The sequence below is a fragment of the Salvelinus fontinalis genome, unplaced genomic scaffold, assembly GCF_029448725.1.
Source record: "Salvelinus fontinalis isolate EN_2023a unplaced genomic scaffold, ASM2944872v1 scaffold_0706, whole genome shotgun sequence".
Classification (NCBI taxonomy): domain Eukaryota; kingdom Metazoa; phylum Chordata; class Actinopteri; order Salmoniformes; family Salmonidae; genus Salvelinus; species Salvelinus fontinalis.
Window position 1 is genome coordinate 78,518 of NW_026600915.1, and position 20,429 is coordinate 98,946.

The 20,429-nt window shown below is 45.8% G+C and overlaps 1 protein-coding gene across 1 annotated transcript; it reads left to right on the forward strand.

The window, feature by feature from the left end:
* Positions 1–1,538: 1,538 nt before the first annotated feature.
* On the forward strand, positions 1,539–19,787 carry LOC129847109 (mitotic spindle assembly checkpoint protein MAD1-like). Its single transcript, XM_055914915.1, has 10 exons — positions 1,539–1,669; positions 2,684–2,863; positions 3,097–3,237; positions 4,935–5,114; positions 8,934–9,058; positions 9,175–9,256; positions 11,173–11,303; positions 12,356–12,470; positions 12,708–12,769; positions 19,314–19,787. Exons 2-10 carry the CDS (start codon positions 2,717–2,719, stop codon positions 19,402–19,404), a joined length of 1,074 nt encoding a protein of 357 aa, XP_055770890.1. The 5' UTR covers positions 1,539–1,669; positions 2,684–2,716; the 3' UTR covers positions 19,405–19,787.
* The last annotated feature ends 642 nt before the right edge of the window (positions 19,788–20,429 follow it).

Here is a 20,429-nt window from a genome sequence, read left to right on the forward strand (position 1 = left end):
GGCCAAAAAGATCATCAAGGACAACAACCACCCGAGCCACTGCCTGTTCAACCCGCTATCATCCAGAAGGCGAGGTCAGTACAGGTGCATCAAAGCAGGGACCGAGAGACTGAAAAACAGCTTCTATCTCAAGGCCATCAGACTGTTAAACAGCCATCACTAACATTGAGTGGCTGCTGCCAACATACTGACTCAACTCCAGCCACTTTAATAATGTAAAAATGTATGTAAAAATGTAGCACTAGCCACTTTAAACAATACCACTTCATATAATGTTTACATACCCTACATTACTCATCTCATATGTATATACTGTACTCTATACCATCTACTGCATCTTGCCTATGCCATTCTATACCATCACTCATTCATATATTTGTATGTACATATTATTATTCATTCCTCTACACTTGTGTGTGTAAGCAAATTGTTAGGTTAGATTACTCGTTGAATATTACTGCATTGTCAGAACTAGAAGCACAAGCATTTCGCTACACTCGCATTAACATCTGCTAACCATGTGTATGTGACAAATTTGATTTGGTTTGAATCCAGGCTGTATCACATCTGGCCATGATTGGGAGTCCCAGAGGGCACAATTGGTCTAGTGTTGGCCGGAGTAGGCCGTCATTGTAAATAAGAATTTGTTCTGAACTGACTTGCCTAGTTAAATAAAGGCTAAATAAAATACATAAAATAAAAACAGACACATCTCAATGAGGTGTACAGAGTCCTGGAACCCTTTGAGCAGGTCTCAGTGGAGAGAGGTACAGTAAGCAGTTATTGCTACATCATTATTTAATCCAGTATTATATATGTATGTGAGCAGTAGATGAGGATGTAGTATCAGTAGACAAAACATGAACCTGAACTAATAAGTTACTGTTCTCTCTTTTCAGCGATGTGACAGCCTCAAAAATGATACTCCTGTGTAAGGGTCTGCAGCAAATCACAGCCAGCTGCCAGAGAGAAGCAAATGTAACCACAGGACATGTGACAGCCTATGTTCATCAATGGACAGAAAGTTCCACAAAATGGAATATAATTTATATACACTTTTTTTATATACATTAAACAGTTATACTTTAAATGCAAATGTTTAATAGCATCCTTTTTCATAACAAACCAATGCATTTTTAAATACATTGTGGTTATTAAGGTAGAGTATGATTTCATTTAATAATTTAATTAGAATTGTTTAAACACCAATCATAGTCAAACTATCGCAAACTGTTTGACTTGAAAAAATACAAAACTTTTTTTTTTAAAGAGCCGTTTAGAAGCCAACAGAGCGAGCTCACTGAAAAGAGCCGCAATGCCCATCACTACAAGATCCGCCAACCCAATTCCAAAGAAGATAAGAATACTATAGAAGAAGTTTCAGTGGAAGGTATTCAAGCCGCTTCACGGACTAGTTTACATAAACATCTCCATTACTTCCAAACCAAATGGTATAAAGATTTAAGATCTTACTCGGAAGTATTTAGTGAATTGCTCAATATGCGCATCAAGCGCAGCCTTGACTATCTTTAGAACGCAGCAAGGTATTATCGCGATAACAGCACAGATCTTGTTCTAGGAAAGGAGGGAGTTCGAAGTTATGCTAGCTAGCTGTTGTTAGTATCTATAACTGCCTAACTAGTCAACTTTTTAAACGTCAAGTTCCAAGGTAAGATCTGATCAAGCTGTATAATAAATTCTATAACGTGTCCATATTATTTAATAGTCGGATTATTTGCCGACGTCTATCCGATCAACATGTGTCGGCAATTTGTCGATTGAGCTTGCTAGCTAACGTTAGCTAACTAGGGGATTCGAAACGTCTAGGTAACCAACGTTAACTATCTTAGGGAAGTTGTTGTGATCACATTATTTCTGTTCATTAACACTACTGTCAACTACGACGTGTAAATCGTCCATTTTTAAAATGACCGAGTAATCCGTAGTTATTAGGCAACCCTGGTAGCAGGTTAACATGGCTAGTTGGTTACTAGTTCACGTTAGTAACTCTGGTCCATGGCGTTACATGCGGCTTGACACTTCATCCCTTAATTGACACTTCATCTTTTCAATTGTGCAATGTTAGTGACTTTGCTAAAGTACTGACCAACTTTTCTTTGTATGCTCATTTCAAACATGTCGCGACTTTCGGACACTTTTTATTTAACCCCAGACTAGCTTTGCTACAGGCGCATGCGTCGGATCAGCAGTACGAGTTGTAAATGCGAATGGACTAGCTTAGAGGTAGATTTTTATTTCTTTAACCTTTATTTAACTAAACCCTAACCCGGACGACGCTGGGCCAATTGTGCGCTGCCCTATGGGACTCCCAGTCACGGCCGGGTTGTGATACAGCCTGGAATTGAACCAGGGTCTATAGTGATGCCTGTAGCACTGAGATGCAGTGCCTTGGACTGCTGCGCCACTCTGGAGCTAGCTAACATGCATCTTCTTGCCCACCAGAGATAGTGGCCCCGAAAGGCTCGTTGACCATGGACATAGCCTCCTATGTCACATAGGAATATGAAGCTACTGAAAATGTTACCAGCAAGTTACCCTCTATGTTCTAGTGCAGCAAGCTTGAAAATAAACACTTCACCATGGACATCGTAGCTCCTGTAAATGTTGGTCTCTCTCTCTCTGTCTCTCTCTCTGTCTCTGTCTCTGTCTCACTCTCTCATAGAAGCTACAGCAACCTTGTAAACAGTTGACCACCATGGACATTGAGGATGACACGACGGTGTTCGCCACTCTTAAGTCGTTTAAGAGTTTCACCTCTCTCCCGGACACGTCTCGGAACCAGGGAGAACCAGCCCCGGTGCAAAGCCACGTCCTACAGAACCAGTACCTGCAGAGATTACAGGTGGGTGGAGTAGTACAGACACACACAGAACCACGTCCTACAGAACCAGTACCGCCCACACCTGCCCCGGTGCAGCGCCACGTCCTACACCAACAGTATTTAGAGGACAGAGGTGGTGGGACTGAGACACACATTGTATTGTTGTGAATTACCAGAGACTATAGAGAAAAGGTACAGTCTGAAACCTGTGTATGTAAACCACAGAAAGTGACCGTGTGTCTCTGTGTGTGTAGTTGCTGGAGGCAGCAGAGAAGGTTCAGTCTAAGACCCAGCTGATCCAGATGGACCAGGAGAAGAGACAGATGGAGATTAGTCACAAGAGAGCACGCATCGAACTGGAGAAGAACGCTACGCTGAGTGCTAGGGACTTTGAGGTATGTAACACACACACCCCCACCTGGAGGTAACGCACCCCCACCTGGAGGTAACGCACTCCCACCTGGAGGTAACGCACCCCCACCTGGAGGTAACGCACCCCCACCTGGAGGTAACGCACCCCCACCTGGAGGTAACGCACCCCCACCTGGAGGTAACGCACCCCCACCTGGAGGTAACGCACCCCCACCTGGAGGTAACGCACCCCCACCTGGAGGTAACGCACCCCCACCTGGAGGTAACGCACCCCCACCTGGAGGTAACGCACCCCCACCTGGAGGTAACGCACCCCCACCTGGAGGTAACGCACCCCCACCTGGAGGTTACGCACCCCCACCTGGAGGTAGTGGTTCTGTAGAAAGAAGAGGCCCACGGGGGTGGTAGAGGCCCACGGGGGTGGTAGAGGCCCACGGGGGTGGTAGAGGCCCACGGGGGTGGTAGAGGACCACGGGGATGTAGTGGTTCTGTAGAAGGCAGATAAAAGGTCATGAATATACTGAACACAGGATATCAGGAGAGCTGTAATAACAGTAATAAAGGACCATCTCTGAATGTGTTTAAAGGTTACAAGCTACACTGAGGCAGCATAGATAATGTAACAATAACAACTAATGACTAAGAACACAGCTCACGTTGTGCCCTGCACACCATCCCCACCAGTCCTGCACACCATCCCCACCAGTCCTGCACACCATCCCACCAGTCCTGCACACCATCCCACCAGTCCTGCACACCATCCCACCAGTCCTGCACACCATCCCCACCAGTCCTGCACACCATCCCCACCAGTCCTGCACACCATCCCCACCAGTCCTGCACACCATCCCCACCAGTCCTGCACACCATCCCCACCAGTCCTGCACACCATCCCCACCAGTCCTGCACACCATCCCCACCAGTCCTGCACACCATCCCCACCAGTCCTGCACACCATCCCCACCAGTCCTGCACACCATCCCCACCAGTCCTGCACACCATCCCCACCAGTCCTGCACACCATCCCCACCAGTCCTCCACACCATCCCCACCAGTCCTCCACACCATCCCCACCAGTCCTGCACACCATCCCCACCAGTCCTGCACACCATCCCCACCAGTCCTGCACACCATCCCCACCAGTCCTGCACACCATCCCCACCAGTCCTGCACACCATCCCCACCAGTCCTGCACACCATCCCCACCAGTCCTGCACACCATCCCCACCAGTCCTGCACACCATCCCCACCAGTCCTGCACACCATCCCCACCAGTCCTGCACACCAGTCCTGCACACCATCCCCACCAGTCCAGAGATATGGAGTCCTGGTGTTGTGAAGGATGGAGAGGAGCTGCGGTCTCTGTGACTGCTGGAAGGAGACTGACGGCGAGGCAGGAGTTGGGGATCTGGGACCCAGTATGACGGCTTGTGATTGGCTGACCTCACACAGTGTGAAAAGGCCCCTGGCAACCATGACCCCTAGCAACCAATGGGTTTGGCTAGGGCCAGTTGATGCCTACTGCAGGTGTTAGACAGTAACAGAGTATCTGAGAAAGGCCTGTGAGGATGAGATGGTGTGCTGAGAGCCGCAGGGAATTCATACCAGTTTGTTTGATCTTTGTTTCCTGGTCTGTTCCATATTCTGTGTTCCATATTCTGTGTTCTGTGTTCTAAATTTCGTGTTCTGACTTCTATGGCCCACGTTCTAATTGTTCCAGCGTGAGGTGGACCGTAACCAGGACCTGCTGGGACGAATCAGACGCCTGGAAGAGAGGGAGGCGGAGTCTAGCCAGAGCCTATCGGAAAAGGCAGAGGCAAACCGTGCTCTCCGTCGGACCCTGGAGTCTCTCAACAGAAGAGTGGAGGAGAGGGACGAATGGCTCAACACCTCTAACCAGGTACACCTGTAACAGGGTTCAGATTATAACATCACTCCTCTAACCAGGTACACCTGTAACAGAGTTCAGATTATACCATAACATCACACCTCTAACCAGGTACACCTGTAACAGAGTTCAGATTATACCATCACTCCTCTAACCAGGTACACCTGTAACAGAGTTCAGATTATACCATAACATCACTCCTCTAACCAGGTACACCTGTAACAGAGTTCAGATTATACCATAACATCACACCTCTAACCAGGTACACCTGTAACAGAGTTCAGATTATACCATAACATCACTCCTCTAACCAAATCATAGACTTAATTATAATATAATAAACACAGAAATACGATCCTTTGGTCATTAATATGGTCAAATCCGGAAACTATCATTTTGAAAACAAAACGTTTATTCTTTCAGTGAAATACGGAACTAATTCTGGCAAATTAGTTCGCAACGAGTCAGACGGCCCAAACTGTTGCATATAGCATGACTCTGCATACAATGAACGCAAGAGAAGTGACACAATTTCCCTAGTTAATATTGCCTGCTAACATGAATTGCTTTTAACTAAATATTCAGGTTAAAAAAAATATACTTCCGTGTATTGTTTTTAAGAAAGGCATTGATGTTTATGGTTAGGTACGTTCGTGCAACGATTGTGCTTTTGTTAAATCATCACCCGTTTGGCGCGGTAGGCTGTGATTCGATGATAAATTAACAGACACCGCATTGATTATATGCAACGCAGGACAAGCTAGTTAACCTAGTAATATGATCAACCATGTGTAGTTAACTAGTGATTATGTTAAGATTGATTGTTTTTTATAAGATAAGTTTAATGCTAGCTAGCAACTTACCTTGGCTCCTTGCTGCACTCGCGTAGCAGGTGGTCAGCCTGCCACGCAGTTTCCTCGTGGAATGCAATGTAATCGGCCATAATCGGTGTCAAAAAAATGCCGATGACCGATTGTTATGAAAACCTGAAACCGGCCCTAATTAACCGGTCGACCGCTAGTCTCCACTCACATCGTCAAATTGCTACTTTTCTGTGGAGCAACTCATTATTTGTCCTATATATTTATCTATTATTATATATATTTTTAATATTTTCCCTGTAGACGGTGAGTGTTATTTGTCCCTGTAGACGGTGAGTGTTATTCGTCCCTGTGGACGGTGAGTGTTATTTGTCCCTGTGGACGGTGAGTGTTATTTGTCCCTGTGGACGGTATGTGTTATTTTGCCCTGTAGACGGTGAGTGTTATTTGTTCCCTGTAGACGGTATGTGTTATTCGTCCCTGTGGACGGTGAGTGTTATTTGTCCCTGTAGACGGTGAGTGTTATTTGTCCCTGTGGACGGTGAGTGTTATTTGTCCCTGTGGACGGTGAGTGTTATTTGTCCCTGTGGACGGTGAGTGTTATTTGTCCCTGTAGACGGTGGGTGTTATTTGTCCCTGTGGACGGTGAGTGTTATTTGTCCCTGTAGACGGTGAGTGTTATTTGTCCCTGTAGACGGTATGTGTTATTTTGCCCTGTAGACGGTGAGTGTTATTTGTTCCCTGTAGACGGTATGTGTTATTCGTCCCTGTGGACGGTGAGTGTTATTTGTCCCTGTAGACGGTGAGTGTTATTTGTCCCTGTGGACGGTGAGTGTTATTTGTCCCTGTAGACGGTGAGTGTTATTTGTCCCTGTGGACGGTGAGTGTTATTTGTCCCTGTAGACGGTATGTGTTATTTTGCCCTGTAGACGGTGAGTGTTATTTGTTCCCTGTAGACGGTATGTGTTATTCGTCCCTGTGGACGGTGAGTGTTATTTGTCCCTGTGGACGGTGAGTGGTATTTGTCCCTGTAGACGGTGAGTGTTATTTGTCCCTGTGGACGGTGAGTGTTATTTGTCCCTGTAGACGGTGAGTGTTATTCGTCCCTGTGGACGGTGAGTGTTATTTGTCCCTGTAGACGGTGAGTGTTATTTGTCCCTGTAGACGGGGAGTGTTATTTGTCCCTGTAGACGGTGGGTGTTATTTGTCCCTGTAGACGGTGAGTGTTATTCGTCCCTGTAGACGGTATGTGTTATTTTGCCCTGTAGACGGTGAGTGTTATTTGTCCCTGTAGACGGTGAGTGTTATTTGTCCCTGTAGACGGTATGTGTTATTTTGCCCTGTAGACGGTGAGTGTTATTTGTCCCTGTAGACGGTGAGTGTTATTTGTCCCTGTAGACGGTATGTGGTATTTGTCCCTGTAGACGGTATGTGGTATTTGTCCCTGTAGACGGTATGTGTTATTTTGCCCTGTAGACGGTGAGTGTTATTTGTCCCTGTAGACGGTGAGTGTTATTTGTCCCTGTAGACGGTATGTGGTATTTGTCCCTGTAGACGGTATGTGTTATTTTGCCCTGTAGACGGTGAGTGTTATTTGTCCCTGTGGACGGTGAGTGTTATTCGTCCCTGTAGACGGTGAGTGTTATTTGTCCCTGTAGACGGTGAGTGTTATTTGTCCCTGTAGACGGTGGGTGTTATTTGTCCCTGTAGACGGTGAGTGTTATTCGTCCCTGTAGACGGTATGTGTTATTTTGCCCTGTAGACGGTGAGTGTTATTTGTCCCTGTAGACGGTGAGTGTTATTTGTCCCTGTAGACGGTATGTGTTATTTTGCCCTGTAGACGGTGAGTGTTATTTGTCCCTGTGGACGGTGAGTGTTATTCGTCCCTGTAGACGGTGAGTGTTATTTGTCCCTGTAGACGGTGAGTGTTATTTGTCCCTGTAGACGGTGAGTGTTATTTGTCCCTGTGGACGGTGGGTGTTATTTGTCCCTGTAGACGGTGAGTGTTATTTGTCCCTGTAGACGGTATGTGGTATTCGTCCCTGTGGACGGTGAGTGTTATTTGTCCCTGTGAACGGTGGGTGTTATTCGTCCCTGTAGACGGTGGGTGTTATTTGTCCCTGTGGACGGTGAGTGTTATTCGTCCCTGTGGACGGTGAGTGTTATTTGTCCCTGTGGACGGTGAGTGTTATTTGTCCCTGTAGACGGGGAGTGTTATTTGTCCCTGTAGACGGTGGGTGTTATTTGTCCCTGTAGACGGTGAGTGTTATTCGTCCCTGTAGACGGTATGTGTTATTTGTCCCTGTAGACGGTGAGTGTTATTTGTCCCTGTAGACGGTATGTGTTATTTGTCCCTGTAGACGGTGAGTGTTATTTTGCCCTGTAGACGGTGAGTGTTATTTGTCCCTGTAGACGGTGAGTGTTATTTGTCCCTGTAGACGGTATGTGTTATTTTGCCCTGTAGACGGTGAGTGTTATTTGTCCCTGTAGACGGTGAGTGTTATTTGTCCCTGTAGACGGTGAGTGTTATTTGTCCCTGTAGACGGTATGTGGTATTTGTCCCTGTAGACGGTATGTGTTATTTTGCCCTGTAGACGGTGAGTGTTATTTGTCCCTGTAGACGGTGAGTGTTATTTGTCCCTGTAGACGGGGAGTGTTATTTGTCCCTGTAGACGGTGAGTGTTATTCGTCCCTGTGGACGGTGAGTGTTATTCGTCCCTGTGGACGGTGAGTGTTATTCGTCCCTGTGGACGGGGAGTGTTATTCGTCCCTGGTGACGGGGAGTGTTATTCGTCCCTGGTGACGGGGAGTGTTATTCGTCCCTGGTGACGGGGAGTGTTATTTGTCCCTGGTGACGGGGAGTGTTATTTGTCCCTGGTGACGGGGAGTGTTATTTGTCCCTGGTGACGGGGAGTGTTATTTGTCCCTGGTGACGGGGAGTGTTATTTGTCCCTGGTGACGGGGAGTGTTATTTGTCCCTGGTGACGGGGAGTGTTATTTGTCCCTGTAGACGGTGAGTTGTTTAAAGGATGAGATCCGTGACCTGAAGCAGCAGGTCCAGACTCGGGACAACACCATCTCTAACCAGACTCTGGAGAACCAGGGACTACAGGAACAAGTGGAGCTCCAACACAGGTAACACACACTCCTTCCTGGATATCCTTTCTTCTGATTGGTATTTCCTGGTTTCCCTGCCCTCTGATTGGTCCTGCCTGGATTTCCTCCACCCCCCTGACTGGTCCTCTTTACAGGAAGTACCAGGAAGTGTCTCAGCGGTACCAGGCCCTCCAGTCAACATCGTCCACCTGCTCCGACCACGAACTCAAGATTAAGGTGAGGCTTATATTATTGTTGTTCAAAGTTGGACTAAACTGAATGATGTCTAGATTAAGATTGGTATTAATACAGTTCAGATTGGGACTAGGTTTAGAAAACTAGGAGGTTAGGATTAGGGTTGACTGATGTATGAAGATTGAGACTTATTGTACCCAAATTCAAATTAGGACTGGGGTTGAGATTGGGACTACAGTTAGAGCTAGATTAGGACTGGGGTTGAGATTGGGACTAGAGTTGGGGAGCTAGGTTAGGACTGGGGTTGAGATTGGGACTAGAGTTAGAGCTAGATTAGGACTGGGGTTGAGATTGGGAACAGAGTTGGGGAGCTAGGTTAGGATTAGGACTGGGGTTGAGATTGGGATTAGGACTGGGGTTGAGATTGGGAACAGAGATGGGGAGCTAGGTTAGGATTAGGACTGGGGTTGAGATTGGGACTAGAGTTGGGGAGCTAGGTTAGGATTAGGACTGGGTTTGAGATTGGGACTAGAGTTGGGGAGCTAGGTTAGGATTAGGACTGGGGTTGATATTGGGACTAGAGTTGGGGAGCTAGGTTAGGATTAGGACTGAGGTTGAGATTGGGATTAGGACTGGGGTTGAGATTGGGACTACAGTTGGGGAGCTAGGTTAGGATTAGGACTGGGGTTGAGATTGGGACTAGACTTGGCGAGCTAGGTTAGGATTAGGACTGGGGTTGAGATTGGGACTAGAGTTGGGGAGCTAGGTTAGGATTAGGACTGGGGTTGAGATTGGGACTAGAGTTGGGGAGCTAGGTTAGGATTAGGACTGAGGTTGAGATTGGGATTAGGACTGGGGTTGATATTGGGACTAGAGTTGGGGAGCTAGGTTAGGATTAGGACTGGGGTTGAGATTGGGATTAGGACTGGGGTTGAGATTGGGACTACAGTTGGGGAGCTAGGCTAGGAAAAGGACAGAAGTATCAATCTGTCTATTCTGTGTTGCTTTATTTCCCTGAAGAGGTTTTGAGCTGTTGAACAGAGCAAATGGGGGCCATTTTATTTTTACTTCTGTTTATTTTGGCATCCATGTGTCTTCTCTCCAAAGTGTCATTTGGGAAGTAAAGTGGTAATTTTTTAAAAGCAGCCAGTGAGATGCCTCTGTCCCCTGTAGGCTTTATAAACTCTCAATGTAATCACTATTTATTACTGGGTTTAACCTCTGTCCCCTGTAGGCTTTATAAACTCTCAATGTAATCACTATTTATTACTGGGTTTAACCTCTGTAGGCTTTATAAACTCTCAATGTAATCACTATTTATTACTGGGTTTAACCTCTGTCCCCTGTAGGCTTTATAAACTCTCAATGTAATCACTATTTATTACTGGGTTTAACCTCTGTAGGCTTTATAAACTCTCAATGTAACACCATTTATTACTGGGTTTAACCTCTGTCTTCTGTAGGCTTTATAAACTCTCAATGTAATCATTATTTATTACTGGGTTTAACCTCTGTCCCCTGTAGGCTTTATAAACTCTCAATGTAATCACTATTTATTACTGGGTTTAACCTCTGTCCCCTGTAGGCTTTATAAACTCTCAATGTAATCACTATTTATTACTGGGTTTAACCTCTGTAGGCTTTATAAACTCTCAATGTAATCACTATTTATTACTGGGTTTAACCTCTGTCCCCTGTAGGCTTTATAAACTCTCAATGTAATCACTATTTATTACTGGGTTTAACCTCTGTAGGCTTTATGAACTCTCAATGTAATCACTATGTATTACTGGGTTTAAATGAACTGCCTTCAAACGAAGAGATGCCATTAACTCTTCAGTCTAACACACAAACTCAAACTCCACATGATGTTCACCTTTGAGGTGGTCATTAAGTCTCTCTTTCATGAGCCGGGGAATACAACTCAAAGGTGTGTGTTTCTCCTCTCTTCCCCCCAGGAGTTGGAGAGGAAGTTGGCTCTGCAGGAACAGGATGTTGTCATAGTGAAGAACATGAGGTCAGAGGTTGCTAGGGTGCCGGATATGGACAAGGAGCTCCGACAGCTACGAGAGGAGAACATTTACCTCAGGTAACACTACTAGAACACATGGAGCAGGACAGGTAGGAGAGGAGAATGTTTACCTCAGGTAACACTACTAGAACACATGGAGCAGGACAGGTAAGAGAGGAGAATGTTTACCTCAGGTAACACTACTAGAACACATGGAGCAGGACAGGTAAGAGAGGAGAATGTTTACTTCAGGTAACACTACTAGAACACATGGAGCAGGACAGGTGAGAGAGGAGAATGTTTACCTCAGGTAACACTACGAGAACACATGGAGCAGGACAGGTGAGAGAGGAGAATGTTTACCTCAGGTAACACTACTAGAACACATGGAGCAGGACAGGTGAGAGAGGAGAATGTTTACCTCAGGTAACACTACTAGAACACATGGAGCAGGACAGGTAAGAGAGGAGAATGTTTACCTCAGGTAACACTACTAGAACACATGGAGCAGGACAGGTGAGAGAGGAGAATGTTTACCTCAGGTAACACTACTAGAACACATGGAGCAGGACAGGTGAGAGAGGAGAATGTTTACCTCAGGTAACACTACTAGAACACATGGAGCAGGACAGGTAAGAGAGGAGAATGTTTACCTCAGGTAACACTACTAGAACACATGGAGCAGGACAGGTAAGAGAGGAAAATGTTTACCTCAGGTAACACTACGAGAACACATGGAGCAGGACAGGTAAGAGAGGAGAATGTTTACCTCAGGTAACACTACTAGAACACATGGAGCAGGACAGGTAAGAGAGGAGAATGTTTACCTCAGGTAACACTACTAGAACACATGGAGCAGGACAGGTGAGAGAGGAGAATGTTTACCTCAGGTAACACTACTAGAACACATGGAGCAGGACAGGTGAGAGAGGAGAATGTTTACCTCAGGTAACACTACGAGAACACATGGAGCAGGACAAGTAAGAGAGGAGAATGTTTACCTCAGGTAACACTACGAGAACACATGGAGCAGGACAGGTAAGAGAGGTTATTTGTAGGTTGTAAAAGAAGACAACTATCAATGTCTCTCTCTCTCATATCTCACTTTCTCCCCTCATTCTGTGTCCCAGGGAGACGAGGGAGAACGTGATCCTGCTGAAGGAGGAAACGGAGGGATTGAGACGTAAGGTAGAACGAATGGAGAAGATGAAAGAGGAGATGGTGAACGTGGAGTTGGAGAAGGAGGTGTGCGACCTGTTAGTGTGTTTTAAATGTGAAACAGCTGGAAGAAAAACATTTGCGTTATACTGTCTGTTCTAATTAATGGTGGTTCTGATACACAACTGAAAAGGAAACTTTATTATTTTAACTTGACGAACAATTAACAAATCTCAGGGTTTGAAACAATCTGCTTAATAGTTGAGTTTGTAAATGTGAAACCTTGAATCCCTAGTGTGTAATCTTGTTCCTCTCCTCCTTCAGAAACTGTCTCAGAAACTGCAGGCCTGGGAGAACCTGGGGCAGTCTACTGGACTCAACATACGGTCAGCTGGCATGTCTGTCTGCAGTATAACGTGTCACCACTGGGTGGAGCTCTAGAGTCATGAAAAATACTGGTGCCTCATTCTCTCTGTGAAGAGAGAGTGACGTTTTATGATTTGTTTACTTTATGCCTGCTGTGTGTGTGTGTTCTGTGCTGAAAGCCCATATTGACAGAATGATTGCTTGTTTCCATATGAGCAGGGAAGCACATTAGATACATTACAAACACCGCACTGCATCTAACACACACACACACTATATTTGTCTCTCATGACTTCCCCAGCGTTTGATGTACACTGAGGGGCCAGATTATTAGGTACGTGACCTTGTTCACCAAAATAGATGGCTCCTACAGACAGTGAGTCATGTGACTTGCTATAGAAAGCAGGCAGACAGGCATCGAGGCAGACAGGCATCGAGGCAGACAGGCATCGAGGCAGACAGGCATCGAGGCAGACAGGCATCGAGGCAGACAGTTACTGTTCTATTGAACGGATGGGAGATCGAGGGACCTGAGAGACTGAGCGTGGTGGTATGGCCGTCACTGCCTGGTGCACCAGATCCAGTGTCTCAAACATGGCTGTACCTAATAAACTGTGTACATTTAATGTTAAATGGTGCACGTTTTCTCGTTCTCTCTCCCACACGATACTCTCACATGGCATTACCACCCCCCCCCTCCAACGCGATACTCTCACATGGCATTACCCCCCCCCCCCTCTCCCACAGAATACTCTCACATGGCATTACCCCCCTCTCCCACACGATACTCTCACATGGCATTACTCCATGCCCCCCCCCCCCCCCTCACCTTGACATTGTGCTTGATGTTCTTAGGCCTGTGTGCGGCTGCTCGTTTCCTGCGTTTCAGCACTCGGTGGTCCCGTTCTGTGAGCTTGTGTGGCCTACCACTTCGCTGCTGAGCCGTTGTTGCTCCTAGACGTTTCCACTTCACAATAGCAGCACTTACAGTTGACTGGGGCAGCTCTAGCAGGGCTAAAATAGGACAAACTGACTTTCCTATGACGGTGCCACGTTGAAAGTCCTTGAGCTCTTCAGTTAGCCCATTCTACTTCCGATGTGTGTCTATGGAGATTGCATGGCTCTGTGCTCGACTCTATACACCTGTCAGCTACGGGTGTGGCTGAAATAGCTGAATCCACTAATTTGAAGGGGTGTCCACATACTTTTGTATATGTATGTTTATATACAATACCAGTCAAAGGTTTGGACACACCTACTCATTACTATGTTCTACATTGTAGAATAATAGTGAAGACATCAAAACTATGAAATCACACATATGGAATCATGTAGTAACCAAAAAAGTGTTAAAATATATTTTATGTTCTTCAAAGTAGCCACCATTTGCCTTAATGACAGCTTTGCACACTCTTGGCGTTCTCTCAACCAGCTTCATGAGTAATGCTTTTTCAACAGTCTTGTAGGAGTTCCCACATATGCTGAGCACTTGTTGGCTGCTTTTCCTTCACAATACGGTACAACTCATCCCAAACCATCTCAATTGGGTTGAGGTCGGGTGATTGTGGAGGCCAGGTCATCTGATGCAGCACTCCATCACTCTCCTTCTTGGTCAAATAGCCCTTATACAGCCTGGAGGTGTGTTTGGGGTCATTGTCCTGTTTGAAAACCAAATGATAGTCCCACTAAGCGCAAACCAGATGGGAAGGCGCATCGCTGCAGAATGCTGTGGTAGCCATGCTGGTTAAGTGTGCTTTGAGTTCTAAATAAATCACATTTGTCACCAGCAAAGCACTGCCACACCTCCTCCTCCATGCTTCACGGTGGGAACCACACATACAGAGATCATCCATTCACCTACTCTGCGTCTCACAAAGACACGGCGGTTGGAACCAAAAATGGCACATCTGGACTCATCAGACCAAAAGGACAGATTTCCACCGGTCTAATGTCCATTGCCCGTGCTTCATGGTCCAAGCAAGTCTCTTCTTATTGGTGTCCTTTAGTAGTGGTGTCTTTGCAGCAATTCAACCATGAAGGCCTGATTCACACAGTCTCCTCTGAACAGTTGATGTTGAGATGTGTCTATTACTTGAACTCTGAAGCATTTATTTGGGCTGCAATTTCTGAGGCTGGTTACCAATGAACTTATCCTCTGCAGCAGAGGCAACTCTGGGTTTTCCATTCCTGTGGCAGTCCTCATGAAAGTCAGTTTCATCATAGCGCTTGATGGTTTTAGTGACTGCACTTGAAGAAACCTTCAAAGTTCTTTACATTTTCCGTATTGTCTTAAAGTAATGATGGTCTGTTGTTTGTCTTTGCTTATTTGGGGTGGCAGGTAGCCACCTAGTGGTTAGAGCGTTGGACTTGTAACCGAAAGGTTGCAAGATCAAATCCCCGAGCTGACAAGGTAAAACTCTCTCTTTCTGCCCCTGGACAAGGCACTTAACCCACTGTTCCTAGGTAGGCCGTCATTGTAAATAAGAATTTGTTCTTAACTGACTTGCCTACTTAAATTAAGGTTAAATAAATAAATACAATTTGAGCTGTTCTTGCCATAATATGGACTTGGTCTTTTACCAAATAGGGCTATCTTCTGTATACCACCCCTACCTTGTCATAACACAACTGATTGGCTCAAATGCATTAAGAAGGAAAGAAATTCCACAAATTAACTTTTAACAAGGCACCTGTTAATTGAAATGCATTCCAGGTGACTACCTCATGAAGCTGGTTGAGAGACTGTTAATTGAAATGCATTCCAGGTGACTACCTCATGAAGCTGGTTGAGAGAATGCCAAGAGTGTGCAAAGCTGTCATCAAGGCAAAGGGTGGCTACTTTGAAGAATCTCAAATATAAAATCTATTTTAATTTTATTTTGGTTACTACATGATTCCATGTGTTATTTCATAGTTTTGATGTCTTCACTATTATTCTACCGTGTAGAAAATAGTCAAAATAAAGAAAAACCCTTGAATGATTAGGTGTGTCCAAACTGTTCACTGGTACTGTGTGTGTATACATACATATGTGACATTTATCTAAACTAGATTTACATTTTTCTGTGACGAGTAGTCTGTCTGTCTATCTTCTCGCTTTCTCTCTGTGGTTATCACTCTGTCTTCTGTCTCTATTTTATGTTTTCACATTTTGGAAGATGCTGTAGACCAGTGATTCCCAACCGGTGTGTCTCGACGAGCTCTCAGCTGTGTCTCGAGGAGCTCTCGGGTGTGTCTCGAGGAGCTCTCGGGTGTGTCTCGAGGAGCTCTCGGGTGTGTCTCGACGAGCTCTCGGCTGTGTCTCGAGGAGCACTCGGCGGTGTGTCACAAAACATTTCCTAATCTTGATACATTGTTTTAAAAACATGACCTCCTTAATGTGACCTGTGGGATGTTGACTTAGGAGCACCAGTCACATAATACATTGAATGTTACGTGGTTCCATCTGTCTGGTTGATTCATCAGATAATACATTGAATGTCACCTGGTTCCATCTGTCTTGTTGATTCATCAGATAATACATTGAATGTCACCTGGTTCCATCTGTCTGGTTGATTCATCAGATAATACATTGAATGTCACGTGGTTCCATCTGTCTGGTTGTTCCATCTGTCTGGTTGATTCATCAGATAATACATTGAATGTCACCTGGTTCCATCTGTCTTGTTGATTCATCAGATAATACATTGAATGTCACATGGTTCCATCTGTCTGGTTGTTCCATCTGTCTGGTTGATTCATCAGATAATACATTGAATGTCACGTGGTTCCATCTGTCTGGTTGTTCCATCTGTCTGGTTGATTCATCAGATAATACATTGAATGTGACGTGGTTCCATCTGTCTGGTTGATTCATCAGATAATACATTGAATGTCACCTGGTTCCATCTGTCTGGTTGTTCCATCTGTCTGGTTGATTCATCAGATAATACATTGAATGTCACCTGGTTCCATCTGTCTGGTTGATTCATCAGATAATACATTGAATGTCACCTGGTTCCGTCTGTCTGGTTGATTCAAGTCCAGTGTTCTCCAGCTGATTCATTAGTATCATCTGAGGAGTTGGTGCATCACAATCACACGTCATTTGTATTGTTTTACTTCGGTCTGTGAACCATTAGAACATTCTGATTAAAGCCTAGCCAGCCATTTATTTGTTAATATACTGTATGTCTCTGGGCGTAGCTGGACCACAGCCTCTGCCATAGAAACAAACTTGACTTTGTGTCCACGGTTATTATCTGAGATATATTTGGGGGGGGGTTTAGCCCAGATTTGCGGGATGCTCTTAAAGGGGTACATACGAATTAACCATCATGAATTAGGTTAATAATTAATAATAACGTTGACATCAGCAAACCGCTCGTCCACACAGCGTCATACGTACGGTCTGCGGTTATGAGGCAGGTTGGATGCACTGACAAATTCTCTAAAATAATGTAGAGACATGAACATTCAATTCTCTGGCAACGGCTCTAGTGGACATTCCTGTAGTCAACATGCTAATGGCACGCTCCCTCAATTTGAGTCGTCTGTGGCAGTGTGTTGTTTGACACGACTGCACATTTTAGTGGCCGTTTATTTGTCCCCAGCACAAGGTGCAACTGTGTAATGATCATGCTGTTTTAATCAGCTTCTTGATATGCCACCTGTCAGGGTGGATGAATTATTATACAATTTGATAGAAATCAGCTTTGTTTTTGTGCGTATGGAACATTTCCTGTGATCTTCTAGTTCGTGAAACATGGGAGGAATGCTTTACATGTTGCTTTTCTCTATATCTCTGTTCAGCGTAACGTTAATAAACTGTCACGGTGGATAGAAGGTCAGGAACCACTGCTCTGGACTGTATCATATGAGGAGAAGGGAAGCTGGTGGAGCTCTTTTAATAGTTAGTCTTTAAGGACTTGAAAGAATAGAAGCTTCCGGAGAGTTTAGATTCAGAAACCATCCTAAATGGCACCCGATTCCCCCTGGGCCCTGGTCTATAGTAGTGTACTATATAGGGAATAGGGCTCTGGTCTATAGTAGTGCACTATATAGGGAATAGGTCCCTGGTCTATAGTAGTGTACTATATAGGGAATAGGGCTCTGGTCTATAGTAGTGTACTATAATAGGGAATAGGGCATTGGTCTATAGTAGTGTACTATATAGGGCATAGGGCTCTGGTCAAAAGTAGTGCACTATGTAGGGAATAGGGCTCTGGTCAAAAGTAGTGCACTATGTAGGGAATAGGGCTCTGGTCTATAGTAGTGTACTATATAGGGAAAAGGGCCCTGGTCTATAGTAGTGTACTATATAGGGCTCTGGTCTATAGTAGTGTACTATATAGGGAATAGGTTTCTACTTGGGATACCGACAATGTTGGTTAATTGAGCTACTATAGCGTCTAAGTCCATCAGTTAAGCTTTAGGACTGGAAACAAGCACTTTGACAAGCTGTGTGATCTCTAGAACCGACCCATCTGTCTGCTCCCTCACACTAATTAGTCCTCATCTTTTCTCTATTGCTCTCTTCCCTCTGTCCTCCTCTCTCCCCTCTGTCCTCCTCTCTCCCCTCTGTCCTCCTCTCTCCCCTCTGTCCTCCACCCCTGCTCTCTCTTCTCTCTGTCCTCCTCTCTCCTCCACCCCTGCTCTGTACTCCTCTCTCCTCCACCCCTGCTCTGTACTCCTCTCTCCTCCACCCCTGCTCTCTCTTCCCTCTGTCCTCCTCTCTCCTCCACCCCTGCTCTGTCCTCCTCTCTCCCCTCTCTCCTCCACCCCTGCTCTCTCTTCCCTCTGTCCTCCTCTCTCCTCCACCCCTGCTCTGTACTCCTCTCTCCTCCACCCCTGCTCTCTCTTCTCTCTGTCCTCCTCTCTCCTCCACCCCTGCTCTGTCCTCCTCTCTCCTCCACCCCTGCTCTCTCTTCCCTCTGTCCTCCTCTCTCCTCCACCCCTGCTCTGTACTCCTCTCTCCTCCACCCCTGCTCTGTCCTCCTCTCTCCTCCACCCCTGCTCTGTACTCCTCTCTCCTCCACCCCTGCTCTGTACTCCTCTCTCCTCCACCCCTGCTCTGTACTCCTCTCTCCTCCACCCCTGCTCTCTCTTCTCTCTGTCCTCCTCTCTCCTCCACCCCTGCTCTGTCCTCCTCTCTCCTCCACCCCTGCTCTCTCTTCCCTCTGTCCTCCTCTCTCCTCCACCCCTGCTCTGTCCTCCTCTCTCCTCCGCCCCTGCTCTGTCCTCCTCTCTCCCCTCTCTCCTCCACCCCTGCTCTGTCCTCCTCTCTCCTCCACCCCTGCTCTGTCCTCCTCTCTCCTCCACCCCTGCTCTCTCTTCCCTCTGTCCTCCTCTCTCCTCCACCCCTGCTCTGTCCTCCTCTCTCCTCCACCCCTGCTCTGTCCTCCTCTCTCCCCTCTCTCCTCCACCCCTGCTCTCTCTTCCCTCTGTCCTCCAACCCTGCTCTCTGTCTCAGCAGGGTAGGAGGTTGACATGTGGTTTATCAGAATGTCTAATACACGACGTGTGTCTCTCTGAGCTCTCTGGATGAACAGGCAGTGTGTTAACCCTGTGTTGTGTCCCCTACAGGACACCAGAGGATCTGTCCAGAGAGGTCATTCAGATCCAACAGCGAGAGATCGCTGTCAAACAACACAACTACACTCTCACCAGCAGGTAACACAACTACACTCTCACCAGCAGGTAACACAACTACACTCTCACCAGCAGGTAACACAACTACACTCTCACCAGCAGGTAACACAACTACACTCTCACCAGCAGGTAACACAACTACACTCTCACCAGCAGGTAACACAACTACACTCTCACCAGCAGGTAACACAACTACACTCTCACCAGCAGGTAACACACACATCATCATGCTCAATCAGCTTATTGATATGCCACACCTGTCAGGTGAAAGGGTTGATTATCTTGGCAAAGGACAAATGTTCACTAACAGGGATGTAATATTTGAATAGAAAATGAGAGAAATAAGGATCATTTCTGGGATCATTTATTTCAGCTCATGAGACATGGGACCATCACTTTACGTGTTGCGTTATATTTTTGTTCAGTTTAGTTAGCGTGCTATAGAACTGTAGGTATCAGATGCTCTGTTTAGTTAGCGTGCTATAGAACTGTAGGTATCAGATGCTCTGTTTAGTTAGCGTGCTATAGAACTATAGGTATCAGATGCTCTGTTTAGTTAGCGTGCTATAGAACTGTAGGTATCAGATGCTCTGTTTAGTTAGCGTGCTATAGAACTGTAGGTATCAGATGCTCTGTTTAGTTAGCGTGCTATAGAACTGTAGGTATCAGATGCTCTGTTTAGTTAGCGTGCTATAGAACTATAGGTATCAGATGCTCTGTTTAGTTAGCGTGCTATAGAACTGTAGGTATCAGATGCTCTGTTTAGTTAGCGTGCTATAGAACTATAGGTATCAGATGCTCTGTTTAGTTAGCGTGCTATAGGTATCAGATGCTCTGTTTAGTTAGCGTGCTATAGAACTATAGGTATCAGATGCTCTGTTTAGTTAGCGTGCTATAGAACTGTAGGTATCAGATGCTCTGTTTAGTTAGCGTGCTATAGGTATCAGATGCTCTGTTTAGTTAGCGTGCTATAGGTATCAGATGCTCTGTTTAGTTAGCGTGCTATAGAACTATAGGTATCAGATGCTCTGTTTAGTTAGCGTGCTATAG